Raw genomic sequence first — 24,758 nt, 5'->3', positions numbered from 1 at the left:
ATAACGTGTTTACGCTGAATGCAGAAAAAAAATGACGCAGAAGGACCAACAGGAGCATGATATAGCCTTCACACTGAATGTGTTTGTTATTTATCTTGCTTGTTTAGTTCCAAGCGTTTCTCTTTTAAATACGCTCCACCACTTGGGCATAGCGCTTTGTCGATTTTATCAACAATTCCATGCACCTTAAAATTCTATCTGATTGTCCCTCCTACATGTCTCACTTTGCTCAGTAGCTATTTGAAGCCTCGTATAAGCTTTCACCGTTTTCTCAAGAAACTATTTTTTAGAAGGAAACTGCTTAAGCCAGATGCGTAACTATTAGCGCTGGTATGTTCGGTATAATATGCAGATGCTAGAACCCACAAAGATGTACATTGTGTGTGCTATGTGTACGTTATGAAATATAATATAGGTCATAACGCCGTAAAAATTGTCGAATCCCGGTCACGGGACGAAATGTCTTGCGATTTAAAACATGCCGGTAAGGAAGCTTCATAATAAGAGAGTTCAAAGCCCTCTATTTATGTGTAGTAGCCTATCACAGAGGCACCAAATACAACACAAAATAAATTTTTGCCGAGGTCATTTTTTTACATTTTTAGCTACGCTACACGTATAAATGTATCATGTCAGCTCTATTAGCTTGGAATAAACGGGGAAATATTTGAGCCCATTAATTTTTTTATAGTCCATACCTGAAAGCAGCGAGTGTTCAAGCAATGGCACGGTAAGTTTTCCACTGATTGCACCTTATCTGATGTGTGTGCGGATTCGGATGAGTTGATATAACACAACCTTTTCATACAGTGTCAGGCCCAAGCTGGAGCACGCACGACAATTTTTGTTGCGGTCGGCGTGTTCTTCGATGCAGAGTGAATCAAATTGTTGTTCCTGATAGTCGTTATTATGTAAATTAGTCGCCACATTAATCTTTCGTCACCAGCTCTCTGCGCAGCACGAAGTGCACTGATTCGATGAACATTGTCCCGCTGAGGTCGCAACTGAACTATTCAAATTTTCTTCCTTCCGTGAACAATCCAATTGTAGAACAAGCTTGATCGATCCATTAGACGACTACCGACGTAACAATTTTCTACAGAAGTGAAAGTAAAATTTATATATTTTGTTAGTGTTTATTATTTCTCTTAACTTTGATCTGCATTCTGTAAACATGTTTTGCTGTTTTTGTGTGATCAATTAACCTTTTATATTCTGCAAGCGTGTTCTTGTATCTTCGAAGTTTTGTATAGATCCACCCCCTGCTATGTCTCGTATGGAGGCAGCAGTATCTCTAAACAAAATAAAATAAAATAAAATAAAATATACCTGTATAAACGACATAGACTGTAATCGTCAGATCCATAACTACTTACCTTGGAAGCGTTGTTACATATACTGATCTCTATCTACGGCGAGTTGTATAAGTTGAGGTGAGTGAAGTTGGATTGTGAAAAAGTCGGTTGGGCGTTTGTTGAGATAGCGAGAGGACGAGGGGAAAGAGTTTTGCTGCCGGTTATCTATTTGCCTTTTTGGAGTGGCGAAGAGCAGCCAGGTAACCGATGCCAAGAAAAGCATTCATTGCCCTTACAAAAAACATGAGGTTAATTTAACCCGTGGCTCCAGCCTGATATATCTTTTATTAGGCCACTGTTTTTTGTTTCAATATCTTCCCGATAATGTCTGTGCTTTTATCAATGCTGTAATTGACATAGACTCACGGGGTACATTGCGCACAAAGCTGGAGCGATATGGTCCTTACCATGTAGCGTACATCCTATTATATAACAAAAAACTCCCCCAGCGTGTTGAAAACACGTATTTGTCGATTCAAAACGTCTTTGCCATGACCATGACAATGTAAACACTGTTAGTTGCAGCGCTGCCTTATGGAGTGTTTTTCATTAACTTAGCGCATTCCATCGCTTTGCATTTCATCAAATTTCCTCTAAGAGGGAAGGGAGGGTTCATCCCAATTGTGTCCCTTTATGCATCACAGAGCTTCGCTCCTTTTACCTCGCCGCTTTGCGAAAATTCACTAAACGAACACCAATAAACTTTGACGCGTGATGTCAAAGGAGTTTCGGCACTTGTTGTACTGCCGTAAGCCCACATAAGTTCTTTTTACGGTAGTAGGGACGTCTTAGCCGCTTTGGGGACTGTATATCGTTTAAAAGTCGGGGCAAAAAATAGTTTCTGTTTATTATTAGTGGCATACTGAGATGTCCCTTTGCCAGTTATGTGTAAAATCATTTGATCATGCACTATTTAAAAAATATATACGTACTGCAGTTTGTAGGGAATTATCAGCTCATAACAACGCTTTGCTTCACAGCCTGCCACCGAACCTCCTTATGAAACGAGTTCGAGAAGGGTAAGTACTTTGCTTTCGTTGGCCGTGAGCAGGCGTTCGTAATGAGAAACTTCAGAAGTTAGAGCTGATGGCTATGTTTCTGTAGCAAGGGGCGCACTAAGACTTTCATTCTGCGCCAGCTATGAACAAGCTCAAGACAAGAAATTTACTGATCATCACTTGTACACTGCGTTTCAGGATAGCAGAAATATATTAATACATCTTACAGCCAAGGCCTAAAAACCCACACCGCGCAAGAGTTGGCTGCACTAAATGAGAAATAATATTTGCAATCTGGCCGTAGTAGAATTGATATTTCTAAATTATAGAACCACCCAATTTTGATCCCTGACCGACGGGCAATTTTAAATATGAATAACGCTTACGTAGCCTGTTTCAGGGTTCGTTGACAGCGTCTATCTGTTTTTTCCATGAAAAGTGGATTCCCTAAAGCACGCAGTTATAGTTGCAGTGTTGCATTCATGTAGTGATCCCCCTGACACAATGCCCAAGAACAGGCACGGATTAAATGTTCATTACGTCCAGGCAGCCTAGTATGACACAATGAAGCTGCTAGACTTAGCAAAAAAGCATTCGTGGGTATCTATATTTTTTAGCGCCCTGATATGCTATGGCTGTTGGTAGCTTTCGTCAAAGGGAAAGCACAAACCTGGAAAAATATTGTCTCATAGTTGAAGTGGTGTTTGAATTGTTCTGAAATCCCAACTTAAGGTATTTGAGTTCTGCTTTATCCATTGCCCGTCCTTGGCAAGCTGCAGCCTGTACAAGCTCTGTTATCTCTTGTCCTTTAGCCAGGACCTAGAAGTACTCAACTTACAAGTGAAAAAACGGTGAGTTTCATGTTGAGAAACCACTTCTTTTTAAACGTTGCATGTTTATGTGGAATTAACGAAACGAACGAACTGCCTGAATTGCTGCTAATGGGACTATCCAGCGTAGCCTTGACTTGGAATTGTTCTGCAGACATCAATATGACACTTCATGTTGCGTTTGACTTTCAGTCATAGAGGAGTAAATTAATTCGTAATAAACTAACATTGCAAAACTAACATAACAAAAGCGATGTGAATTTACACACACTCTAAACTGTTTTCCGATTTGTGAAAATAAAAAAATAAAAAAAGAAGTCCGGCAGAACACATCTCAAGCAATGTTGATTTATCTCCTCTATAAACGATCCTCTTTTGGCAAGTTCCCTGAGTAGGGAAATTAACACGCTATTTAAATTACATATGTGATATATTTGCATGCTGAAATCTAGGTATTTGCCAGCAGTCATATTTACAGTGACCAGGGGAAAGAAAAAGTAAGCCTAATCACTGAATGCTGATGTCATCATGGTGTAATATACGGCACAAGTAGTCATATAATTCTCACTATTTCTAACGATATCTTGGAACATTCGATGGTGACCGGGTATATCTGCTTCCTGGCTTACAGAATTTTGGCCATCGCTGTAAACTGCAGTTCATTAACTATCTACCACAACAAGAATAATAACGCATGTAGCAGTTCAAATTCAATATTTATGCACATAAAGCAGTTAAGTATTTTAGAGTGTGGTTGAAGTGTTTACCTTCGTCAGCTGAACAAACTATGGATAAGAGGCATACAGACAGCGACACCGAAAAGGCATTGATGTGCGTCAAAGTTAACAGCGTTGTACCAGATCTCTTGTAGTGAAAAGAATAAGGAATTTACGGTGGTCCAGTGTCTAACAGCAACATGTATGAAAATCACTTTTACTACTGCACGATGTATATTGAAACGAAGAAATATAGGCGCAGCTGTCTCACTATTAGCATAAACAGGGTGTCCCAGCTAATATTACCCAGAGTTTAAAAATATGCAAATGCCACGTAGCTGGTCAGAACAAAGGTAATGTTGGGTGCCATCACTTGGAGATACTCAAAATTTTTTTTATCACTCCGCGTAATTAGATAATTAGTGTTATTTAGGTATTCAACTTCTCAAATGTTATAATTCGATGAAAAGTGTCAATGAGGAATTTGTAGAGCGACATGAAAAACCCCCGATACAGCTTTCTATCACTCAATACGGGCTACATAAAAGCGTTTTTCCGAGCATGAAAGAAGCCCGCGAATACACGCAAAGTGCCTCGAGCGGCCACTCGGGCGCCAATTTCGCGTGCATTTGCAGGCTTCTTTCACGCTCGGAAAAACACTTTTATGTAGGACGTACTGAGCGACAGAAATCTGTACCGGGAGTTCGTCATGCCACTCTACAATTTTTTCGCTGACACTTTTCATCTAATTATAATATTTGAGAAGTTGAATATTTATTTCAGATTACTTATCTAATTAGGCGGAATAAAAGAAAATAAAAGAAAAATGTTTGAGTATCTCCAAGCAATGGCAAACAACATTACCTTTGTTCTGTCCAGCTACGTGGCATTTGCATACTTTTAACATCTGGCTTAAGTTAGGTGGGACACTCTGTGTACACTCAAGATATTTATACACACAGTAATGCGTGATGCTGTAGTACATATTGCTAGAAAAATATACAGCAGTCTGACAGACAACAGCGAGGCTGCTGACACCAAGGCACAATTTATTTGAATTGATTATTCACTGTTTTTATTCAGTTTGTGGTGTGCAGAAGGGAAGTCTATTGAGCTTTCTTTTTTCCGATTATAAAGGATTTGTGCGGAGCTATTGAGTAATACTGACATATTTAACACTAACGACAGGAAAAAAAGTGTGCTTACTAACCAAATAATGTCTTATCTCGATAGCCAGAAACAGGAACCACTGAGGTTGGAGGCAGCGGAACGGTGAGTGGTGTTCTAGCTTGCTACCTAGAGAGGTTCTGTACTGTAACGGTGATCTGGTATGATGAAACATGCAAGCAATTGTTTAATTCGCATCCCTCCATTCATGAAGAAACGCTTAACTAACATTAAGCTGGGGGAGACGTTAAAAAGTGGTATGAGTTCATTGGAATCAGAGAAGCGGACTCTGGTCATTCGAGTTTTCATATGATACCTATTGTTGTCGGGTTCTCTATAAACTTAAAACCTGAAAAAAGAAACGCATTTATTTCCTGTTTTCTTTTGGTTTTGATTTTTCGAAAATGCACTTTTTGTGAAAACTATTAGTCGCGGGGCTTTCAAATTTCCAAAAAGAAAGAGAGTAGTATACCACAGAACTGCAAATAAGGCTATGCAGATAGGTAAAAAAATTCACTTTTTTCAGTTTTTACATAGCGAAACACAAACCCCAGTGTTGAGTGTAGATTCAGCAACCAGGTGCTGGCTGGCGTGGAAGAAGGAAGTGCCGGTGTCAGTGACTGCACCGGTGACGTATATTATGTTGTTAAGACAATCACAACATGGATACGATAATTTGGCGATGCATGAAGCCGGTGATAACAAGAAATTACAACTTTGTTCGATACAGGTCCTACATATGTCCAACTCCTCTAGGACCAACCGTGTGTCCAACTGCTAAACACCGACACCAAGGTTTACTAAGTATGGGCGTGTGTTAAAAGGGGTGCGGCCTCTTGCCACGCGATGGGTCGTGATCGCTGATGACGCATTGCGTTGCTCTGTTCTTCGGTATTAACTCGTCCCAGAGTCTTGGTAATTATAGTGGTCAAGTACATCTAAGCCAGCAAATAGCTCTTATTTCTTCTCTCCGGAAAGAAGATGATGTCAATTCACTAGGCGAACGCTCAATAAATTGTTCTGAAGAAGGCTTTGGTAGGAGAATATCAGTTTCAACATCTAACTGACTTTATTAACTGACCATTGCCTACTTGAAAATATGACTGAATATAAGATCACAAATCAACGTACTGTTTATAATGAATGGCGTAGCGCGAACGCCTCTGCACAGAAAGGAGGACGCGCTGTCAATTTTTGCCCCGAACATTCCCTTTAGAAAATGCGTGAAGACTTTTAGTAAATACAATAACTTGTCTGTTTATGCACTTGTGGCATCCTCGCACAATTATGCAAACAGCTATTGGGCACGTGTTTGCAAGATGGAGCTACAATCTGGAATGTCAGACAAAAACATTGCCTTTGTTTAATTGTATCTTCTTTAGCGTCTGAATTAAGTGACATATTTTAGAATCATTACATACCAAAAGCATTTTTTTGATATTTCTTGAATAGCCTGAAACGGAAAGCCCAGGACAAGCGACACCCGTAACGGTAAGTTTTAACGAAAATTAAATTTTGTACTTGCTTATGCTCACATCTTGTAGCAAACGCAGGTGCCTTCAGCACTCTCAGGTTTCTATTCGCGTCACATTCGTTATTATTATTATACATAAGGATTTATGCGCGACAGTTCATTAGCTTCCTGAAGCCTGTCTTTCCTGTAGCAAGAGACACCAGTCTCTCAAGGTAAGCAAAATGCATAATGCAACTCATTTAGCTGCTAGAAATATAGTAAAAATTCAATAAGCAAAATAATTATTTTCGAAATGTGGCTTTATTCAACGTTCTTTTTATGGGGCAAGAGGGGCGACAGTAGCGCATACACTTTATGTTGAATGATTAGAAGTGCAGTAGCATCAGACACCGCTTAGTACAAAGAATAGAAAGAAAAGCAACATCAATAATGAATCTAGGCTGCTTGGTGAAATGGGTAATAAGAAGAGAGCTCAGTGTGTCAAGTTCATTACGCGAAGCTCCGTAGAGAGTATAATGTTCATCTTCAGCGTAGGTCTGCGGTCAGACACCGACCTTAAATGACGTCACCTCCTCAGGTCGGTACATTTCCACTAGTGGCAAAAGTCTTTCGCGTTCCCATGCGATTGGATTAATATTTGGAGCTGTCGGACTTCAGAACACACAGCATCTCCCTTGCGGAAGTGACTGTGGGCCATCAGGGTCATCGCGTTGGGTGACACACGCGACGCGTTTCATCCGACTAACCTGTCCAGGCAAACATCACTGGGAAGTAGAGTAGTTTGCTGGGCCAGTTGGTGCATGATGAACGTATAATGGTTTGCAGCAAGTACGGACGCGAGTAGAAACAGACAGGACAACGCTGGACTTACAACTGAAGTTTATTGTGAAAACATTCCACAAATCTCCGCCACGCATGCGCATACAAGCAAGAACAATAACAAGGTTTGTAGTCAATTATGAACAAAAGTTCTGCACGTACACAAAAGCGTAGTCACACCCCTTCCCGACAAAGGCAACAACACGTGGATTAACATGATTAATTTAGAAATTGCAGTTCTTTATCACTGATATGAACCGAAGGTTCACTCACACATGTATGCGCGCCCAACTCTTTCATGTGCAACGCTTCACTAATTTTTCTTACCAGTTCGCTGCGCCCTATCCCCACTATCGATACACTATCAAAAACTGGTCGGCATTCGTGCTTTTTGCAATGCAATGGCAAGTTCCCTCCTGTACCTGTAGGTAGCAAATAGCGATGCTCAAGCATGCGGTCATTAATGCAACGACCTGTCTGGCCGATATAGGACAGTCCGCATGAGAGAGGTATGCGATACACAACTGAAGATGCACAGTTTTTGTGAAAAAAAAGGGGTGTGCTTTTTTGCACGGCCACTAGCCACATCTTTCTTCTCTCCTGTGATGATTTTGCACAGCCTAACCAGTTTGCTCGGTGCCGAAAACACGAGTGTGACGCCATTCCTAGTAGCCACCCTCTTAAGATTATGAGACAAGCCATGCAAATACGGCATCACTACGACCTTTTTTCTTTTTGAAGTATGATTGTCGTGCGCGGTTACCACAGTTTTCTTTTTTGTATACTTTCTAAACAAGGATTCTGGCACAGCCATCAAAAGTGAGACCGGGTACCCTGCCGGCATTAATTTCGCCTTCTGGACTTCAAAACTCTGCTGCAATGAGTGGGTGCAACTCTTGTTTAGAGCATTCGTCAAGCACAAGGAGACTATGCCACGTTTTATTAATTTGGAGTGGGACGTTTCGTACGGGAGGAGCGATTTTTTCAATCTAGGGCAATACTTCCAACACAAATGACTCTCACTTTTATATTTCATTTCCAAATCAAGAAATTTGATCAAGTTGTCTTTGCAAAGTTCGGACGTGAACCTGAGATCTCGGAAGGACTCTTCGAAACGCGTTAAAATCCTTCTCGCGTTTTATTCAAGGCTGTCATCGGAGTTTAACCTTAAAAGCACTAAAAAATCATCCACACACCTAAAAATTCGCACAATACGTTTGCTCTGCAGCCTGTGAATTACATTACTGTCAAAGTTTGATAAAAAATGTTAAACAATACAGGAGCAACCTTAGATCCGATGCAAATGCCCTTTCTCTGAATGAAAACATCTTTGTTAAAGGACACCAGTGTGGTTCACAGGTAAAATGTGAGAAGTTCCATAAAAGACTCAAGTGACAAAGCGCAGGAATACATAAGAGCTACTTCCCCACTTTCTTCAATCAGATCACGTATATAGCTGCGCACAGGTCATCGTGTAGGATAGAATAGAACTGATCCTCAATATCTACAGACATCGCTGCATTGGCCCAAATCTCACTTGACTTTAACCAGTCCACAACTTCCAAGGAGCTCTGGACACCAAAAGGATCGGAAGTATCCATGGTTTTCAACGTACACTGAAGGAAACCACTGACCACTATCTGCCATGACTCTCCTTCTGTGACGATAGCGTGAAACAGAATATCTGGCTTGTGCGTCTTAGCCGCAAGAAACACGCGTAACACATCTTGCTTACTTAGTTTTACGGCTTTTTAGTAAGGCCTCAAGCTTCAATTTCTTGAGGAGTTTTATTGCTAGAGCCTTTGACTTTTCGAGTGACACATCTACTGGCCGAAAATTCTTCTGAATAGCACGGACTGCTTTTTCTTGAAAGAGAACCTTTGGAAGCACGGCAAACCCACCTTCTTTGTCGGACTGTACCAGGTTCAACTCCCGGCTGTTGAAGTGCTTAACGACACGTCCGAGAATTTTGTCGTCACATCCACTCTGTTTTCCGTGCCAGCTCAGCAGGCAATCAACTCCTTGAGAAAGGGCCCGGTCCTTTTCCTCCAGTGGGACCTTTTCCGCTATTTTGTGAACGGTAGCCAGAAGCTGAGGTCCGGTGACCTGCGGCACCAAACTGAACTTCGGGCCTTTGCTAAGCAGCCTGTCAATATCATCCGGTACTTCAGCCCCTTGCAAGTACACGAAGTCCACATGGTCATGTTTTTTCTGAGGATTTTTCAGAAAATTCCTGAGAATGTCGTTCCAGTACACCTCTGTCACTGTGTCAGCTAGGCGTCTCATCTGCCGCAATTTGGCAGCTCCCGCGAAGTCGTTGCTTTTTTTCAAGGTAAACCACCCTAAGCCATTCGTGCCAATGTCTGACCTGTCTGCAATGCTCCGACTTCAGGATCCGACACACCCTCTTCCAATGGCCTGTTGATGGCTGGAGGAGACCGAACATGGCTCTGACTTCTGCTGGTGGTAGACCATCCTTGATGCATCTTGAGAAATACCGAGACTTACAAGTTGAAACTGCTGTGGCACTAACACAAATGCTCATTTTAGCAGAGTTTTGAAGCCCAGAAGGCGAGATTAATGTCGGCAGGGTACCCGGTCTCACTTTTGATGGCTGTGTCGGAATCCTTGTTTAGAAAGTACGCAAAAAAGAAAACCGTGGAAACCGCGGACGACAATGATTCCTCAAAAAGAAAAAAGGTCGCAGTGATGCCGTATTTGCATGGCTTGTCTCATAATCTTAAGAGGGTGGCCACTAGAAATGGCGTCACACTCGTGTTTTCGGCGCCGAGCAAACTGGTTAGGCTGTGCAAAAGCATTGCAGGAGAGAAGAAAAATGCGACTAGTGGCTGTGGAAAAAAGCACACCACTTTTTTTCACAAAAACTGTGCAACTTCAGTTGTGTATCGCATACCTCTCTCATGCGGACTGTCCTATATCGGCCAGGCAGGTCGTTGCATTAATGACCGCATGCGTGAGCATCGCTATTTGCTGCCTACAGGTACAGGAGGGAACTTGCCATTGCATTGCAAAAAGCACGAATGCCGACCAGTTTTTGATAGTGTATCGATAGTGGGGAGAGAACGCAGCAAACTGGAAAGAGAAATTAGCGAAGCGTTCCACATGAAAACGTTGGGCGCGCATACATGTGTGAGGGAACCTTCGGTTCTTATCAATGATAAAGAACTGCGATTTCTAAATTTATCATGTTAATCTACGTGTTGTTGCCTTTCTCGGAAAGAGGTGTGACTAGGCTTTTGTGTACGTGCAGGACTTTTGTTGATAATTGACTACAAACCTTGTTATTGTTCTTGGTTGTGGGCGCACGCGTGGCGGAGATTTGTGGAGTGTTTTCACAGTAAACTTCAGTTGTAAGTCCAGCGTTGTCCTGTCTGTTTCTACTCGCGTCCGTACTTGCTGCAAACCATTATACGTTCATCACTGGGAAGGTCGCGCGACCTCGTTGCAGCAGCTCCTTAGGTCAAACCGCATCAGATGATGACAGGCGAAAGACAAGCCCGTTTTTCACGGGTGTGGTATGGTATGGTGAAACTTTAAAGAAGTCCTGCAGATCGTGAGTCTTCACGAAGCGGGCCGCTCCCACGTGGGAACCGGAAGGCCGAGCCTTTCGGCCGCATCGTGGGCCTGCTGGACAGCCCAGAGTTGGTCAGCCAGAAGAGGGCTGCGGAGAACCGCCTCCCATCTGGCCGAGCTGTTAGCGATGATAGAGCGTGACCGGGCACACAGCCAGAGCATATGGTCTAATGTGGCTATATCTCCACAATCGTGGCAGGTAGCGTTGGTGTAAGTATCCGGATATATTTTATGTAAGAGTGACGGATTCGGATAGGTATTCGTTTGTAGTAGAACTCTATTGAGGCTCTAGTAGAACTCTATTGTAGAACTCTATTGAGGCGCGGATTTTCACGGGTGCCAGGGAAATTTAGTCACTGACATTTTGCCACTTTTGCTGGCCACTTTGTTTGATTATAAGCTTTACGAGCTTCAGCGCAGTTGCAGCATACTTGCCGCGTTGCTATGACTCTTTTATAATGTGACACTTTCCGCAAGCTACCGCCTTTAAGAAAGCCAAGTAAGTGTGCAGACCACTTCGTTATAAAGAGGATTTCGAGTTTTTGAAGTATAGGAAGACGCCCACTTTGCCCGTTCACCCATTTCAGAGAGGGAAGAAAAAATCATACTTATTGGCCTATAGGCTTTACTGACTTCACTATTTCTCTGTAGGGTTTCAATCAAATCGTGCGCTGGATATCTTACTCAACTGAACTTATAAAAAAACTGCGGCTTTCCTACCAAAAGTGTAGTATTAATGAAATGTACTCTCATAAAAAGTACGTCAAAACAATACTGAAGAAACGTCGCCATGCTCAAAATTACAATTTCTTGCTTATCACTCTGCAGCCTGGAACGAGAGGCACTGAACATTCATTGGTGAGTACCCTAGTGTATCATATTGCATGGTCATGTGAAATAGGTGAAATTCAGCTGCCAATAGAAATATAAGACCTTGTGTATTGCAATTAGCTCTCAAAATTCAGCCCTGTAATATGTTCGTCTCCACGTTTGCGGAAATGTTGCAGAATATCAATGTTTTGCGACATTTCGTTTTATTTTTTTTCACCTATTTGTACATTTAAACAGGGCATTGAGAATTAAATGATCAAGTGGATTTGCTGTTCGAGATGGTGCGCTTGAGAAGCAATGCCATATGCCACTACCCTTGCTGGTCTTGCAGAACAACACCAACTTGCCCGAAGGACTGGAAGCCATTGCACTTACATTTCACCTTAACACTAACATTGATGTGAACATTAACCGTCGTAGTTGCTTAGTGCGTTTGGCGAAGTGCTGCTAAGCACGAGTTCGAGGGGTCAGATCACGGCCGCGCTGGTCATGTTTTAATGCGGGCTTGATGCAAAATCAGAGACGGTTCGGCTGCGCGAGTAGCGGAATATCGGGGGAAAGCACATTTATTTTTTGAAGAAATTAGCCATTTTCTTTGACCAAGTTAGGTCGGCAGACTCCCGCTGCCTCTGTAGCCGGGCTCGCTGTTATTTGCGCCACTTGACACGAATAATCTTTCCTTGAGCGATCTCCGTGACCACAATCCCAATTCATTTGCACGCCGACGTGGTTGCTCGCACAACGAGGCTTAAGGGAGGAGCGACTAAAGTGTGCGGCCCGCGTGCACGCTTCATACTGAACGCGTTAGACTCCTATGACGTAACGCCCGTCGGCAATGTGGGCGTCGCCCGAGAAGAATGTGGGCGGAGCCGGCCGTTTTGCGGGCACAAAAGACGAGCCTTCAGACTGACCTAGTCGAAATCCGGGCTGGTAGGCTAGCAGTGCTTTCGCACTAAAAACGCCCGTGTATCGTGCGCTGCTGCTGTAAGAGTTGGGGTCAGGCATGTCAAAAGGGGTGGGGGCTGGCCTTGCTCATGCCGTCGTTGTCGAAGGCAGGAACAGGCTCTCATCGAGAAGCAAGAGTACTGGGTTCTTTTACAGTGCCTACAGGAGGAGTAGAGAACGTCACGTCTCAACAGTCTAGCATGACGGCATTGAAGCATACTCTGAGGAGCCAGGAAGATCCGCTTGAAACCACTCTGTCGTCCCTAGATCCCTAGGCCAGGGAAATCAGTCGTCAGACCTTCGCCCGAGTCGGAGCGTCCGAAGTCGCCGAGGGCGAGCATAATCATTCCGGCACCTTTGTTGCCTGAACACCAAGAAAGGAGGAGTGTCTCGCAGAAAAGGGACGGTCACGCTTGACTCGAACTGGCGCGTCTTGGTTTCTGCGATGGATCCAGCATTTTATCAGGTTTGTCTGTAGGACGCTCTTGGCGCGTAGCACTGGCCGAGTGGAAGCGGCGTAGCATGTCCTTCACCAGGAGTTTCTTGCTCCCAGCGCCGTGGTCGGTGGCGGAGTGACATGCAATCAGTCACGTGTTCTTCGCAACGTCTCTTGCCAAGGTGTTGCGGCTGGTGGGGCCTATGGGACGTATTGTGAGCTTCACGAAGCGATTCGTCGCACTAGGGCAGCAGAGGCTGGAAGGTCACTTCCGCTCCTGACCGATCGCAACAGCACGCGTTAAAGAACCCCAGATGGTCGATTTAATCTGCAGTCACCCAAAACGGCACGCCTCATAATCAGTTCGTAGTTTTGGTACGTAACAGCCCAGAATTTATTTTCCCTTCATATAACTTCTAGAACAATGTGTAGATACCTAGTTGGCAATGAGGTGGTTTATACCATCTCATTGTACCAACAATTGTTGAGGTTTATACCCCCTCAACAATTGCTTATATGTGATTCAACGTGGGTTCCTGGCTTAGGTATGCGCGTTTTCTAGATTACCCTGCGTCTTGTTTAGCGTGTTTCCAGTGGTCGATTCAAGATGGAGTTTTGCTGACAATGGGTTTTGCGTCACCCTAGTTGATCGCATGCGATCAGCTTCCAGCTCTGTGAAACCAATTGATGGCACGAAATTTGAGGCGATTTAGTCTTTTGTTCTCTTTTTGTCTCCTTCGCCGCCAGAACGTGCCACACAAGAAAAAACTTAGACAAGCGGAACATCTTTATCACAAAGACCAACATATGGGTACGACTACTTCAGGAATCGGTCGTTATATTAACACAGAAAACACGGCAAAACGGAGAAAAGGAAGTTTAGATAAATTACTGAATTCTGAAACCATGACAAGAATGCTCCACATGATTAAACAGATCCTGATATGATCGACTCATCGTGAGAGTCGTTGTATCTGTATATAGCTTGAAGCTTTAATGTTTTTTACATTCACCGGGGATCGGTCCCATTTGGTGGCTTGAGATGACTAGACGGTGTTGCATTGAAAGTTTGCTTACTAATTAGCTTTTCCTCCGTGAATAAAGGAATAGGCCGGCCTTGATAGTATCGAATTTGTGTTTTGGAGATTTCCGGTAAGTGGCCTAGCTTGTTGAATATACCATTGACGTATCACTGCGTGTGTGTCACGTTACAAATTTGTACACATTGAGTAGTTCAATAACTGTCTGGGTAAGGTGGTATTGTCCTCTGATAAATCACATACGCATGCGAACAGTTGAAAGTGCTTGTGAATTGCCGTAAATGTTTATCGCGCATGAAAAAGAATTTTTTATTCTTCCACTGTATCGTATAGCCTTCAGCACCAACATCCCTGGCTCCACCATCTGAAGGTGTAAGTAGCGAAATTATGTCTTTGTCATTGTGTAAAATTCATGTGCTTAAGCTTTGGCCGGACGGAGATGTCACCATAATAATTGAAAATTGGATCATGATTAGGCATGACAGAAAGAAGCCTTTCTGTTCTGTATACAGAGGAAATTTGGCCTTAATCATGGCATCGGGAATATCTTCATAAGGAACGCATGTACTGCATGTGAACTTGTATAAACTAGCAGTCATCCCAGAGGGAATATTTTACAGTTATCTTATGTAAATGCACGATACGCATTGTGCTAGTAGTATAAGTTATTATAAGTTCACTGGTGTCGTTCTGGAACTTCATTCCGGCGATACGCCTTTCAAACTCACTGGCTTCAATTCGTACATTGCCACATGCGCCGTAAGGTAATTCATTAGGAGATTAATTAGTGAATATATTTTACTTAGGTAAATATGTGTTTCCATTTCTCGTTTAACTAACGTCCACCTCTTTGAAAACTCCAGCTCAAGGACTAGAAATATGTTATCCGCAAGAGGCGATGCTTAAAATTCTGTAAAACATAAAACTTGTCACCCCGCATGCAAACAGTGGCAGACAATACAAAATGTTTTAGCGAATGGTTCTTTCTTTCACATATAGTCAACTTATATGTGGGCCACTTACTTGTTTCCTATACTATACTGCCGACCTTCCTTAAGATCAAACCCATAATTTTCCATTCTATCGCTCGCAACTTTGCCTAGAGCGCTTCAGGTTGTTTTTGTCGTCCTGGTCGTTCGTTTCTACGGTTAAACTGCCAGCTTGTCGGGAAAGTTGAGGGCATTGTGGGCGGTAATATAGGCAGGTTGATGCAGTAAAGTCATTGCATGTGTAGAGTACACGAATTTGTCCAGCTCACCCAGAAGAGGTGCATTCCCCAGACTCGTCTTCGTACATTCGGCGGAAATCTTGGGGTATTATTCCTTGTACCATGATCCGCGTTTTATCATTAACGGACCGTGCAAAGTGAGACGTCATGCTGAAAGACAAGCTTGGTTGTTTCTGACCCAAATTTCTGCTTGAAATTACTAAAGTGTTTTAACAGAGTGCACCATCGTGTGAGCAACAGAATGCCATTATTTTGCGTAAGAAGGCATGCCTTGATTCTTACTTCGTAGCCTGGAACTGGAACCCCTGAAGGCACATTGGTGAGTAATATTCCGCATTACATTGCATGCAAATTTGAATCAAGTCAAACAAACCTCTCAAACTGTGAGTTAAGAACTTAAATTGCTTGACGTTTTAGGTATTAATTTAGTCATATACATTTAATTTAATAGTTTTAGCTGTAAGAAGTCCTGATGATTTTATAAAATGCCGGTGAAAGGTCGAGGAATATGTTGTCCACCATCTGTGGACGGTCAGAAATTCTAAACAGGGAATGCACGAAGCATTCACGTTGAGTGTTCTATCAGCTATTGCACCGGATTCCCCACGTATGGATCGTATAGAAGAAATGCTCAAAGTCTACAGGGGCAAAAAATTTGTGAGGATAAAATGTCTTCCGGTAATTTGCAGGGAATGCTTCTGAGCGAAATTTGAGGTATTTAGAATTTATTTGTAACCACTTTTGTGCAGTACGCACCTTTCTTACTTCCCAGTCACAAGGTAATATGTCTGTTTGCACACATTGTTAAAACGTACTAAACGAAATTGTTCATGAGTAACGTTTATATTTTAGAAACTTAATTATCTTCGTAAACGTTGGCGGATGAGGACAGCTTTAAGATATAATTATTTCTAGTAGCAGGCGGACGTGCAATGGCTAAAGAAATGCCGCATCATCAAAAGGTGGTCCATTAAAACTAACCGTGTTGCAGAATTACTCAAGAAACATTCGAAAATTATTACATCGTAGTTTGTAGCAGGGCACATAATGGTGACATTTTTTTAGAATCTCGTTGGCGGGGTCTGTTTTTCGGTCAAAACCACTAATTATCAAGCTCTCGCATTCAGATTTCCCCGATATGTCTTGTATCATAAATGGAGTCATAAACATCAATGTCCATTAAAACCACTTCGCCTTCTTACAGTGTTGTGTGTGAGAATTTGCTATTGCGAATATAAGATGTACGCTGATGCCAACGATATTATCCACTTCCGTTGCCATAAAAAGCCAAATGGCCGAAGAAGTAAGATCACTTTATACATTTACTATTCCCCTTGATGAGAAGAGTCACTCGGTGTTTACAGTGACGGTGCCTAGAAAAAGTAAAAGAAGAAAGTGAGCAACGAGATAAAAAAACTATCCAGCTTGTCACATAAAATACATTCACTTTTCCATTTGCAAAAGAGTGAGTCCCAAACAGGTGTAGCCACTTCAATTGACATAGGGACGAACGATACATCAGTGGCAGTTCGATAAGTTATCATGGTTTTATGGAAGGAGCACGTTAGTCTTGGTGGATTTTTTTTAGTGGCGTGCCAGTAATTTTGTAATTCAACAATGTTGCAGCGACACGAGGGCAGGCATCGCCTTAGTTCTGCGCGAAGCCGTAAAACAATGGAGAATAAAGCACTCGGTCACTTGCGCCTAACTGCAAAAACCGGAAAAAAAATGAATACGCATTGCTTTGCTGCGGAAGCAACCATGCGCCTCTATATGCTGCATAAATCAGAGTTGGAAAGGTGGCACCTCTTTTTCAAAACGCCCTGAGATGCTAAAATGCTCCTGAGGTCCGAAGGCAGCTAATTGAAATAGTTGCTTTGAAATTTCTTCCCTATTACTGATTGGTATGTTACAAACGTTAAAAACCTGTTTTTTTTAAGTGACAGAATCAAGATCTTGATGCACGTGGGCAAAGCAACCATCGTCTCCTGTTTGATATCGGGAAAATTGCATTCGTTGCCATAAACAGACAAACGTTGTGTGTTAGGTTGCCATATTTGCACTGCATCAAGTTTTTTATGGATTTCACGGCAATGAAAGAACACTTCATGGTCGCTTTCCTGTCTGCGATGAGAAAATGGGCGATGTTGAAATGAGCGTCAGTTTTCTCTAAATCTATGGGCAAAGATATGAAAGCATGCATTTCTGCAGGCATCCTCAGTTTCGTATTTCGCTTTCAGAATGATTGTACACAATACACAATATAATGTGTTGGGCATCTCAGGAGAATATGCATAAGTAACTGGGTTCGTGCATGCAAACAACTTTGGACATGCCCAAGAAGTGGTATTGGTCAAATTGGGTGGTGCATCAATGACCGCGTGCGCGGACACTCAAACAATGATAAAAAACAAGCTAGAGATAGTAAATTGTCATTGCATTGAAATGAATGCGGCTGTAAATCATTTTTCAAGATGTGACCTTGTCAAAAATACCACGATGAACTCACATGCCTTTTTCCGAAGCCTTACACGTCCATAACAGCGGCTACGAATGCGTAAGCCTCCTCTTCATTTCACTCTTTCCGAAGGAGATAGCCTTCCTGTCTCAATGATTACAATTTATTGACCCTACGCATGCTACATTTCTGTTGCTATTTTTGTGCTTCGCGATAGCGGTAGAGTATACATATTCTGACTGAAAGAATAAAGACACTCGGTTGCAATTACCTTTGCTGGCATTTGGCCACACAAGAGATGCAACTCAGTATTTTGTTGTCCTTGTGACTCCTCAAGGAGCGAAAAGGTTTATGCGTGCACAACGAAGAAAAAATTGATTCGCCATTCCGACCCCGAGAATGTGGATGGCCAGCCAAGCTGTTAGAAAACCACTCAAATGTCGGCGATAGAGATAAGAAATATTTTATTCTTGTGCCTAGTCTTAGCACGACACAATTGTTGAGCATTACGATTTTGCGCCCTTCGACGATGATCGTATTCAAGCTGCTCTTCAGGAGTCTTAGTTTTGCGTGGTCGACCCATAGCGGTCTTGCAATGACCTGAATGAGTTGCTAGGCGGGCCTCCCTTCTATATATGAAGTATCGTGACACCACTCACTGATTCGTATGCTGCTGTTGCCCCTTTCCCACGGGAGCCGCTTATGCAACCGTAATCTTTACGGGGAAACACACGTGGGGCGAAGGAACTCGCCTCGCATTGTTCACAGGCGCCTTATCATCCACTATGCGATTTTCACCCTTGTTTTGTGCTTTTATCTATTGAAATCAATACTGAGCTGTGTGTTGTATACCCGATTCCAAAGGAGATGTGCACTTCTTTCGGTCTAATTTTTTTCCCTGATAGACACGAAAAATCCCTACCAATTAGAGGCTAGCAGCTTCGCTGTAGAAAGAAAATTGCAGCAGATAAAAACTTCCACATTACTCAGAAATGTAAAAAATGTGTACTATTGCCAGACAACTTCAAAACAGATTGCCAGGAGTATCGGGTTTGTTAAAGTGCTGAAAAAAGTACGGTGGAAAGTTTGTGAGCGAAAACTACTCATGATACTATTTGGTATTTGTAGCCAGGAGGACAAACGCCCGAGCACCCAGGCTCAATAACGGTAAGTTGGCCATCATAGCGTTTTGTTCCAAATAATTTACGACAAAAACAAATCGAGATGAAGGTGGCAAACACTGCTGGTACCTGTAAAAAAATTCCCAAGCGTAATAATTTTAGTGAACTAGGACTCGAATGTATTGTGCAGTATCACGATGCAGAAATTAGATACTCACTCAAGTGGCAAACGTACTTGATGTTAGGTAAACGGTTGACGTTATCTCCTTTATCTCACTGTATCATAAAACAACGATTCTGTAGAAAATCCTACTCTCCTACTTTCTAATTACTTGCTGTTTTTTTGCATTGAGTATATATTGTTTAGAGACATCAAATCAAATTCATCTCTCACTTTCGACTACAACGATTCGTATAATTTGATTAGAAGCACGAATCTGCCTTTTGTAGAGCTTCTATTATTAAGCTGTTTTCGCAGACAGTCTCTGTAAAATCATTTCTGGCCTAAAAAGTGAGTGAAGAGAAGTGAGACGCTGTTTCCGAAATTTGTGGTTTTTAGGCGCAAGGCAGCTCAGACTTGTCATTTCTTTTGACAAATGATAGTCTCATTCAACGTTCTTGCAGTGCAGACAGAGTGAAACGATTAGATAATCATAGCAAAGCACTATCCACAAAGTTTCAATGAAACAGTGCGCCCCCCGATTTGGCACAAACATGCTGATTTCTGAGGAGATAACTTTCTCAGAAAAGTGTCAGACAAACTACGTTAAGGTAAAATGCCTTATTCAGAATCTACAAAAATGTTAGACAGTTTCTGACCCTCTTTTTGGGCCGTAAGGACTTCTGGTTGTCCTTGCAGATTCCATTGTTTGGAAACTGTCGGATGACAAATGTGAAGCCGTGTTTGGTTGTAGCTGAATATATCTTTAATGCGAACATGAATAGAAAAAAAAATTATAGAAATGAATTGCCGCCGGTGCCCATACTTCACCTGAAAGCCGCGCCAAGTTGCTATGGGTTAAAATGTTTATGCGGTATAAAACGCAAACTCATGATGCGTGATTTCAAATATTTTGATTGCACATTTAGACAAAAGAGGGAAGCTCTGAAGGGCCAACAGAAAGCACGGTAGGTTTTTTCGTGAAATTCCCGTGAGTAGCGAATATCTTCCGCCATGTTCAAGAAAACCTGATAGTAGGACTGCAGATAAAGCATCCAGTTATGCAACCTGACGAGCTCATATCGCTTAATTAAATACGTTTTTGAATAAGCGTGATACAGCACTTCTAAGTATCAGAAAGTCAGTTTCAACAGGCATTAAATTATATTATAAACTAGCAAAGAATTAGCGCGGTGTGCTATTTCTTATGAGGCAACATTGGTAAAACGTAATAGGCAAGGTAGACATTTCACGTGGCTCGCGATAATTGCAAGCTGAAATATGAAAGTTGTTACTGTGATAGTTGTTAACTCGCGAAGGTCATGGAAATCGCAGACGCTCCTTTCTAAATTCCGACAAGGTGTATGCGAAACTTAAGGCTTACCATGTCTTGATATTTAACGTGACATATGCGATTGTAAGCGTTGCATCTATAGCTTCGGTCTTACGCCTAGCCGATATTCATATAGCTAGTGTATGCTAATATTATGAAACATTTGAAAACGACAGCCGTTTGGTGAAAATGGCGTAAAATGCCTCGAATCGAAGCAAAGGACCCGTAATTTGTAACAAACATTTATTTATTTTATCCTTCAACTTCGCCCATCACAAGGACGCGCCCTCTCCTTCCGCTCTATCTAACAGAGTGGTCACCATACAAAACGTATAAAAATGAAACAAACAATTTGAAGTAAGCATACCTTGCTAAATTTGGCAGCACAATGAAATTCAATATACATCTTTTTAATGCACATTGCCCGTTTTGTGCACCGCAAAACATTCATCCTTTTAAGTAGCTAGAAATCTGTTTGTTGTTAGAACTGCAATTCATCATCGGCTATCAAATATAAAATTCAAGCGCAGCGTACGTAACATTTAGACGATCTGATACCAGTGCATCCAAAAATTGGGATCGCTATTTATCAACATTTTTAACTGTCTTTGTCAGACATTAAAACGAACTCAGATATGTAGAGAAATGGTAATTTGCTTACATTGTTCAATTATTTCGAAATTCCTGTCATACTTATAAAATGATTATGGTAAGTTATGCGATATTAGAAGAGTTGATTTTCGATTGCCCCAAATAAGTGTTTTTTTTTTTTGCTGTGATAAGAATATGACCATGCAATGCATTTTTCTTTCACGTTATCACGCGTTCCCTACTGCCAGTTTTTAGGCAATATAACTGGAATGTTAGCAAAAGTCAAGACAAAAACTTCATTGATCTCAGCATTTTGCTGTAGCTTAGAATTTTTAATGATTTCTACTCCGTGTTGCGGTTGCACTAGCCACCTGATTAGGTAAGTTAGTATAGCGACGAACCAAGAAGGACTTTTCTCATGCATTCACTCCCCGGACAAGGACACATATTTATAATGCAAGGTTTCCTTTCTAAGTACCCCGTATAGACTTTCTTTGTAGCTTTGTGCTACCATCGTATAAATGGCAGTTTTTAACGAACCTTACTCCATTTGTGCGCTGCCTCATTGCTGATTCACCGTAAGAAGTTGATATTGACATGTTCACATTTTTTTATTGGCGTGTAGAAAGGAAGAACCCCACCGTCTGGACAAATCACGGGCTCGGTAAGTATTGCAAGGCGTTTCTAAGGTTTCTGTTGCCCACATTTATTTCGAACTGTTGTGATGTCGCAAAGCGGGTGCGGGCGAATGAAGCGGGGTGCATAATAAGCCTTTTGAGAATCGGGATACGTGTAACTGCCTAGGGTGAAGTGCTTATGCTGCAAACGTTGGCTAGCTCGATTGGGACTTTCCACGGCCCAAGTTGTCTGATAGCTTGGACCACTGGACGCGTGCACGGGGTCGTGATGCCTTTGTGGCCGTCGCATTGTCATTATTCCTGCTTCATCAACAGACTCTCGTCTTAGCGTCGTCGTCACGGCATCGCCGTGATACAGTCGTCATGCATTCAATGCCTATCCGTCATCGAGATGACGTCTTCCTAATTCCATCGTCATCATTTTACCTCCGTCGTCATCATGTCATCACGCCATCATCGCCATACTATTCTCCTTCTGTCACGTCATACGGTCGTTTGCCACCATCATCGCTCCAGAAACGTTATCCCATTGCTGTCTGCCATCGTCGTCATACTTCATTTGTCATTCAGTCGATGTCATTGCCTTATCTGTTGTTATATCGTCATCATGCTATGGTCCTTCAATAGTGATCATTCCGCCGTTGTCGCGCTGTCGTCGTCGTGACATAGTGGCGGTCATTCAGCCACAGTCGCTGTCATGCAACCGTAGTGGTCATGCCATCCGTCCTGCTTCGTCATCCGTCTGTCGTCCTCACATGGTCGTTATACATTCGCCATCATGCCACTGTTCAGTTGCCGTCATAGCGACGCTGTCGTCATACCTTGGTCGTAGTACCACCTTTGTCGTCCCATCAACGTCATTCTTTATTCACAATTCTATTGTCGTCACTGCGTCATCGCCGTACAGATGTCGTCATGCCATGATGCTAATGGGCGACCTTGACAAGAGATTGCTATAGCAAAATGGGCTGATACAAAAGGCGGCGCACAGGAGACCGTGTAGAATCAGAAATACCACTACACGTTTTAAATAAGCGTTCTTTAAACAATGCGGCGTGTGACTACATTGCTTGAATGCTAGTTGAATTACTGGTGAACATAATCGGAAGATGATTGCTGCGGTATAATAATATATTAAACACCCTGAAGGTCTGCATAATCGGACTAAGAAAATCGTTGAGCTGCTGGTTATGGGTGGAGGCAGGCACCTCGTGGCTATATACGAAACATATTGTATTTCATGGTGTTTAGATATTCTGGGCGAAAATCATTAAGCGAACATTGCGTATACATGAAATGGAGAATTCTCGCAACACATATCAAATGATTTTTCTGGGGAAAAAACCAAAAGCTTGCCAAGAAAACAACGGTTTGAGAGCTTCTAGTAACTCCATTAATGTTCGCTGTGTACCAACTGCTAATCTGCGACATACCAAGACGGTAGGGAGGCGATGCGCGCGAATTCCACTATTGATGAGCCACCCAAAAGTTTAACCAAACGTCCGTAACGCAGCTGATCAATATATACATCCAAAATGTCAAAGCAGTCAGCAGACAGCAAAGACGCCCTTCAGGTGACTTTGTTGGCTCCATCAACACGTACTAGTCACTCCTGTAGAGCAAACAGACTCGTACTTCAACGACGACTCCAAAGAGCTAAAGTTTCGTATTGGTCACCGCCACTGACGATAAAGCATCGAGTACGAAAATGTTGAAAGGCTTTGTAAGAAAATATAATACGTAAAAAAGCAATTTTTTCTAACGCAAGTTGCCTTAGAGTGCTTAACTAAAATGTCCTAAAAGGTTGTGGTCGGTTGTCTAGCTGCGGCAGCACAGTAGTATTTTATTTCCTTTTCGACAGGCCTTTAGCTGAGAAGCCACTGTTACCTTTGGCATAGGGGCTTTTCTGTTTCCAAATGCTCTATATGCGATGTGTTTCTGCGTTTGCAGAGTACAAACGATGTTTTCGTTCATTTTCATCATTAGTATACCAATAAGTACTCGGTGACTCAAGTTGGCAGTAAAGAGGTTCACTGAAATGCGGCACATTCGCAGTCGGTCATCTCTAACTTCCGACAGCAGTGATCCGTACAAGCCTGTTAGGGAGAGGCATTTGTCAGTTCCTAAGCTCCGAACATAAGGAGGTTGTTCGATATTGATAAGTCAATATTGGTGCAACTGTTTCTGGCTAGACAGGCGTGATGGGAAGTGACAAGCTGCTTGGAAAATCTTTGCTTTCTACGTGGCAGATTTGCCGCTCATATTTTCCGCTATTTCATTTGACAACTCATGTTGTTCTTGAATAAGCTTACAACACAGTAAGAGCGAAGTAGCGGCATATCAATGTAATAGTAGTGCAGTGGCTACCAAACTTCAGCGAAATTTTGCGCTTCCTAGATTGCTTGAAACACATTGGTTTAAAAACAGGAGGTAAGGTTCTAGAAATTATAGTGACCTTTCACGTCGTCAACGCAACGTACGCTCAAGCGGATGGGTGTAGTTCCGAAGTTTCTAAGCTATGTCGTCTTGCTTGACACACCCGCACTGTCGCAAGCCGCCTAGCACGTTCTTCGGGAGTCTCCCGGCAACGCCTAGACCGCTCCTTTTGCCGGTCTTGTTCAGCCCGTGCCCTGCGCTTGCCGAAGACTTCGGGGCTGGTCGACTCGTACTGGGTCTGTCACCACTTGCGTTGCTACTCCATCCTTCTCGTTCACAGCTGGGCCTCTCGATCGCCAAACGACCCCGGTACATCCATGGCGCACACAGACCGTAGCAACTGTCAAGGAGATAAACCCAGCGCGCCTCCGTCTGCCCTCCTCCTCCGCGTCGCTCCGGGTCTTTCCTCCTCCCTTCTGTGCGCGCTCCTCCTCTCCACCTCAAGGCGTCCTGCTCCTGTGGCGTTCACATCTCTCTCCCAGTTCGGCGGCCTCCAAATTAATCTCGCCGATTTCGCAGGCGGGGAATGTATGCTTGCCCGTGAAATTGTGTCATATAAACTTTGCTGAGCTAAAATGCCTTGTAGAC

General features: G+C 42.7%; 1 protein-coding gene across 24 annotated transcripts in view; it reads left to right on the top strand.

Annotated features, from left to right (window-relative positions):
- The window catches only part of LOC126517704 (uncharacterized), a 317,963-nt gene that overhangs the window by 81,267 nt on the left and 211,938 nt on the right, over positions 1-24,758 (top strand). For 23 of the 24 annotated variants that reach the window (XM_072285412.1, XM_072285420.1, XM_072285416.1 and 20 more), the window contains 10 exons: positions 2,336-2,374; positions 3,166-3,204; positions 5,133-5,171; positions 6,519-6,557; positions 11,782-11,811; positions 14,539-14,577; positions 15,723-15,752; positions 19,020-19,058; positions 20,102-20,140; positions 21,722-21,760. In XM_072285412.1, coding sequence (XP_072141513.1) covers positions 2,336-2,374; positions 3,166-3,204; positions 5,133-5,171; positions 6,519-6,557; positions 11,782-11,811; positions 14,539-14,577; positions 15,723-15,752; positions 19,020-19,058; positions 20,102-20,140; positions 21,722-21,760 — 372 coding nt within the window. The remainder of the gene's footprint in view (positions 1-2,335; positions 2,375-3,165; positions 3,205-5,132; positions 5,172-6,518; positions 6,558-11,781; positions 11,812-14,538; positions 14,578-15,722; positions 15,753-19,019; positions 19,059-20,101; positions 20,141-21,721; positions 21,761-24,758) is intronic. The other variant, XM_072285405.1, reaches the window with a different exon arrangement.

The sequence above is a fragment of the Dermacentor andersoni genome, chromosome 11 (genome assembly GCF_023375885.2).
Source record: "Dermacentor andersoni chromosome 11, qqDerAnde1_hic_scaffold, whole genome shotgun sequence".
Taxonomy (NCBI): Eukaryota; Metazoa; Arthropoda; class Arachnida; order Ixodida; family Ixodidae; genus Dermacentor; species Dermacentor andersoni.
Note: the sequence above shows the minus strand (reverse complement) of the source record. Positions and strands in the feature narration are given on the sequence as shown.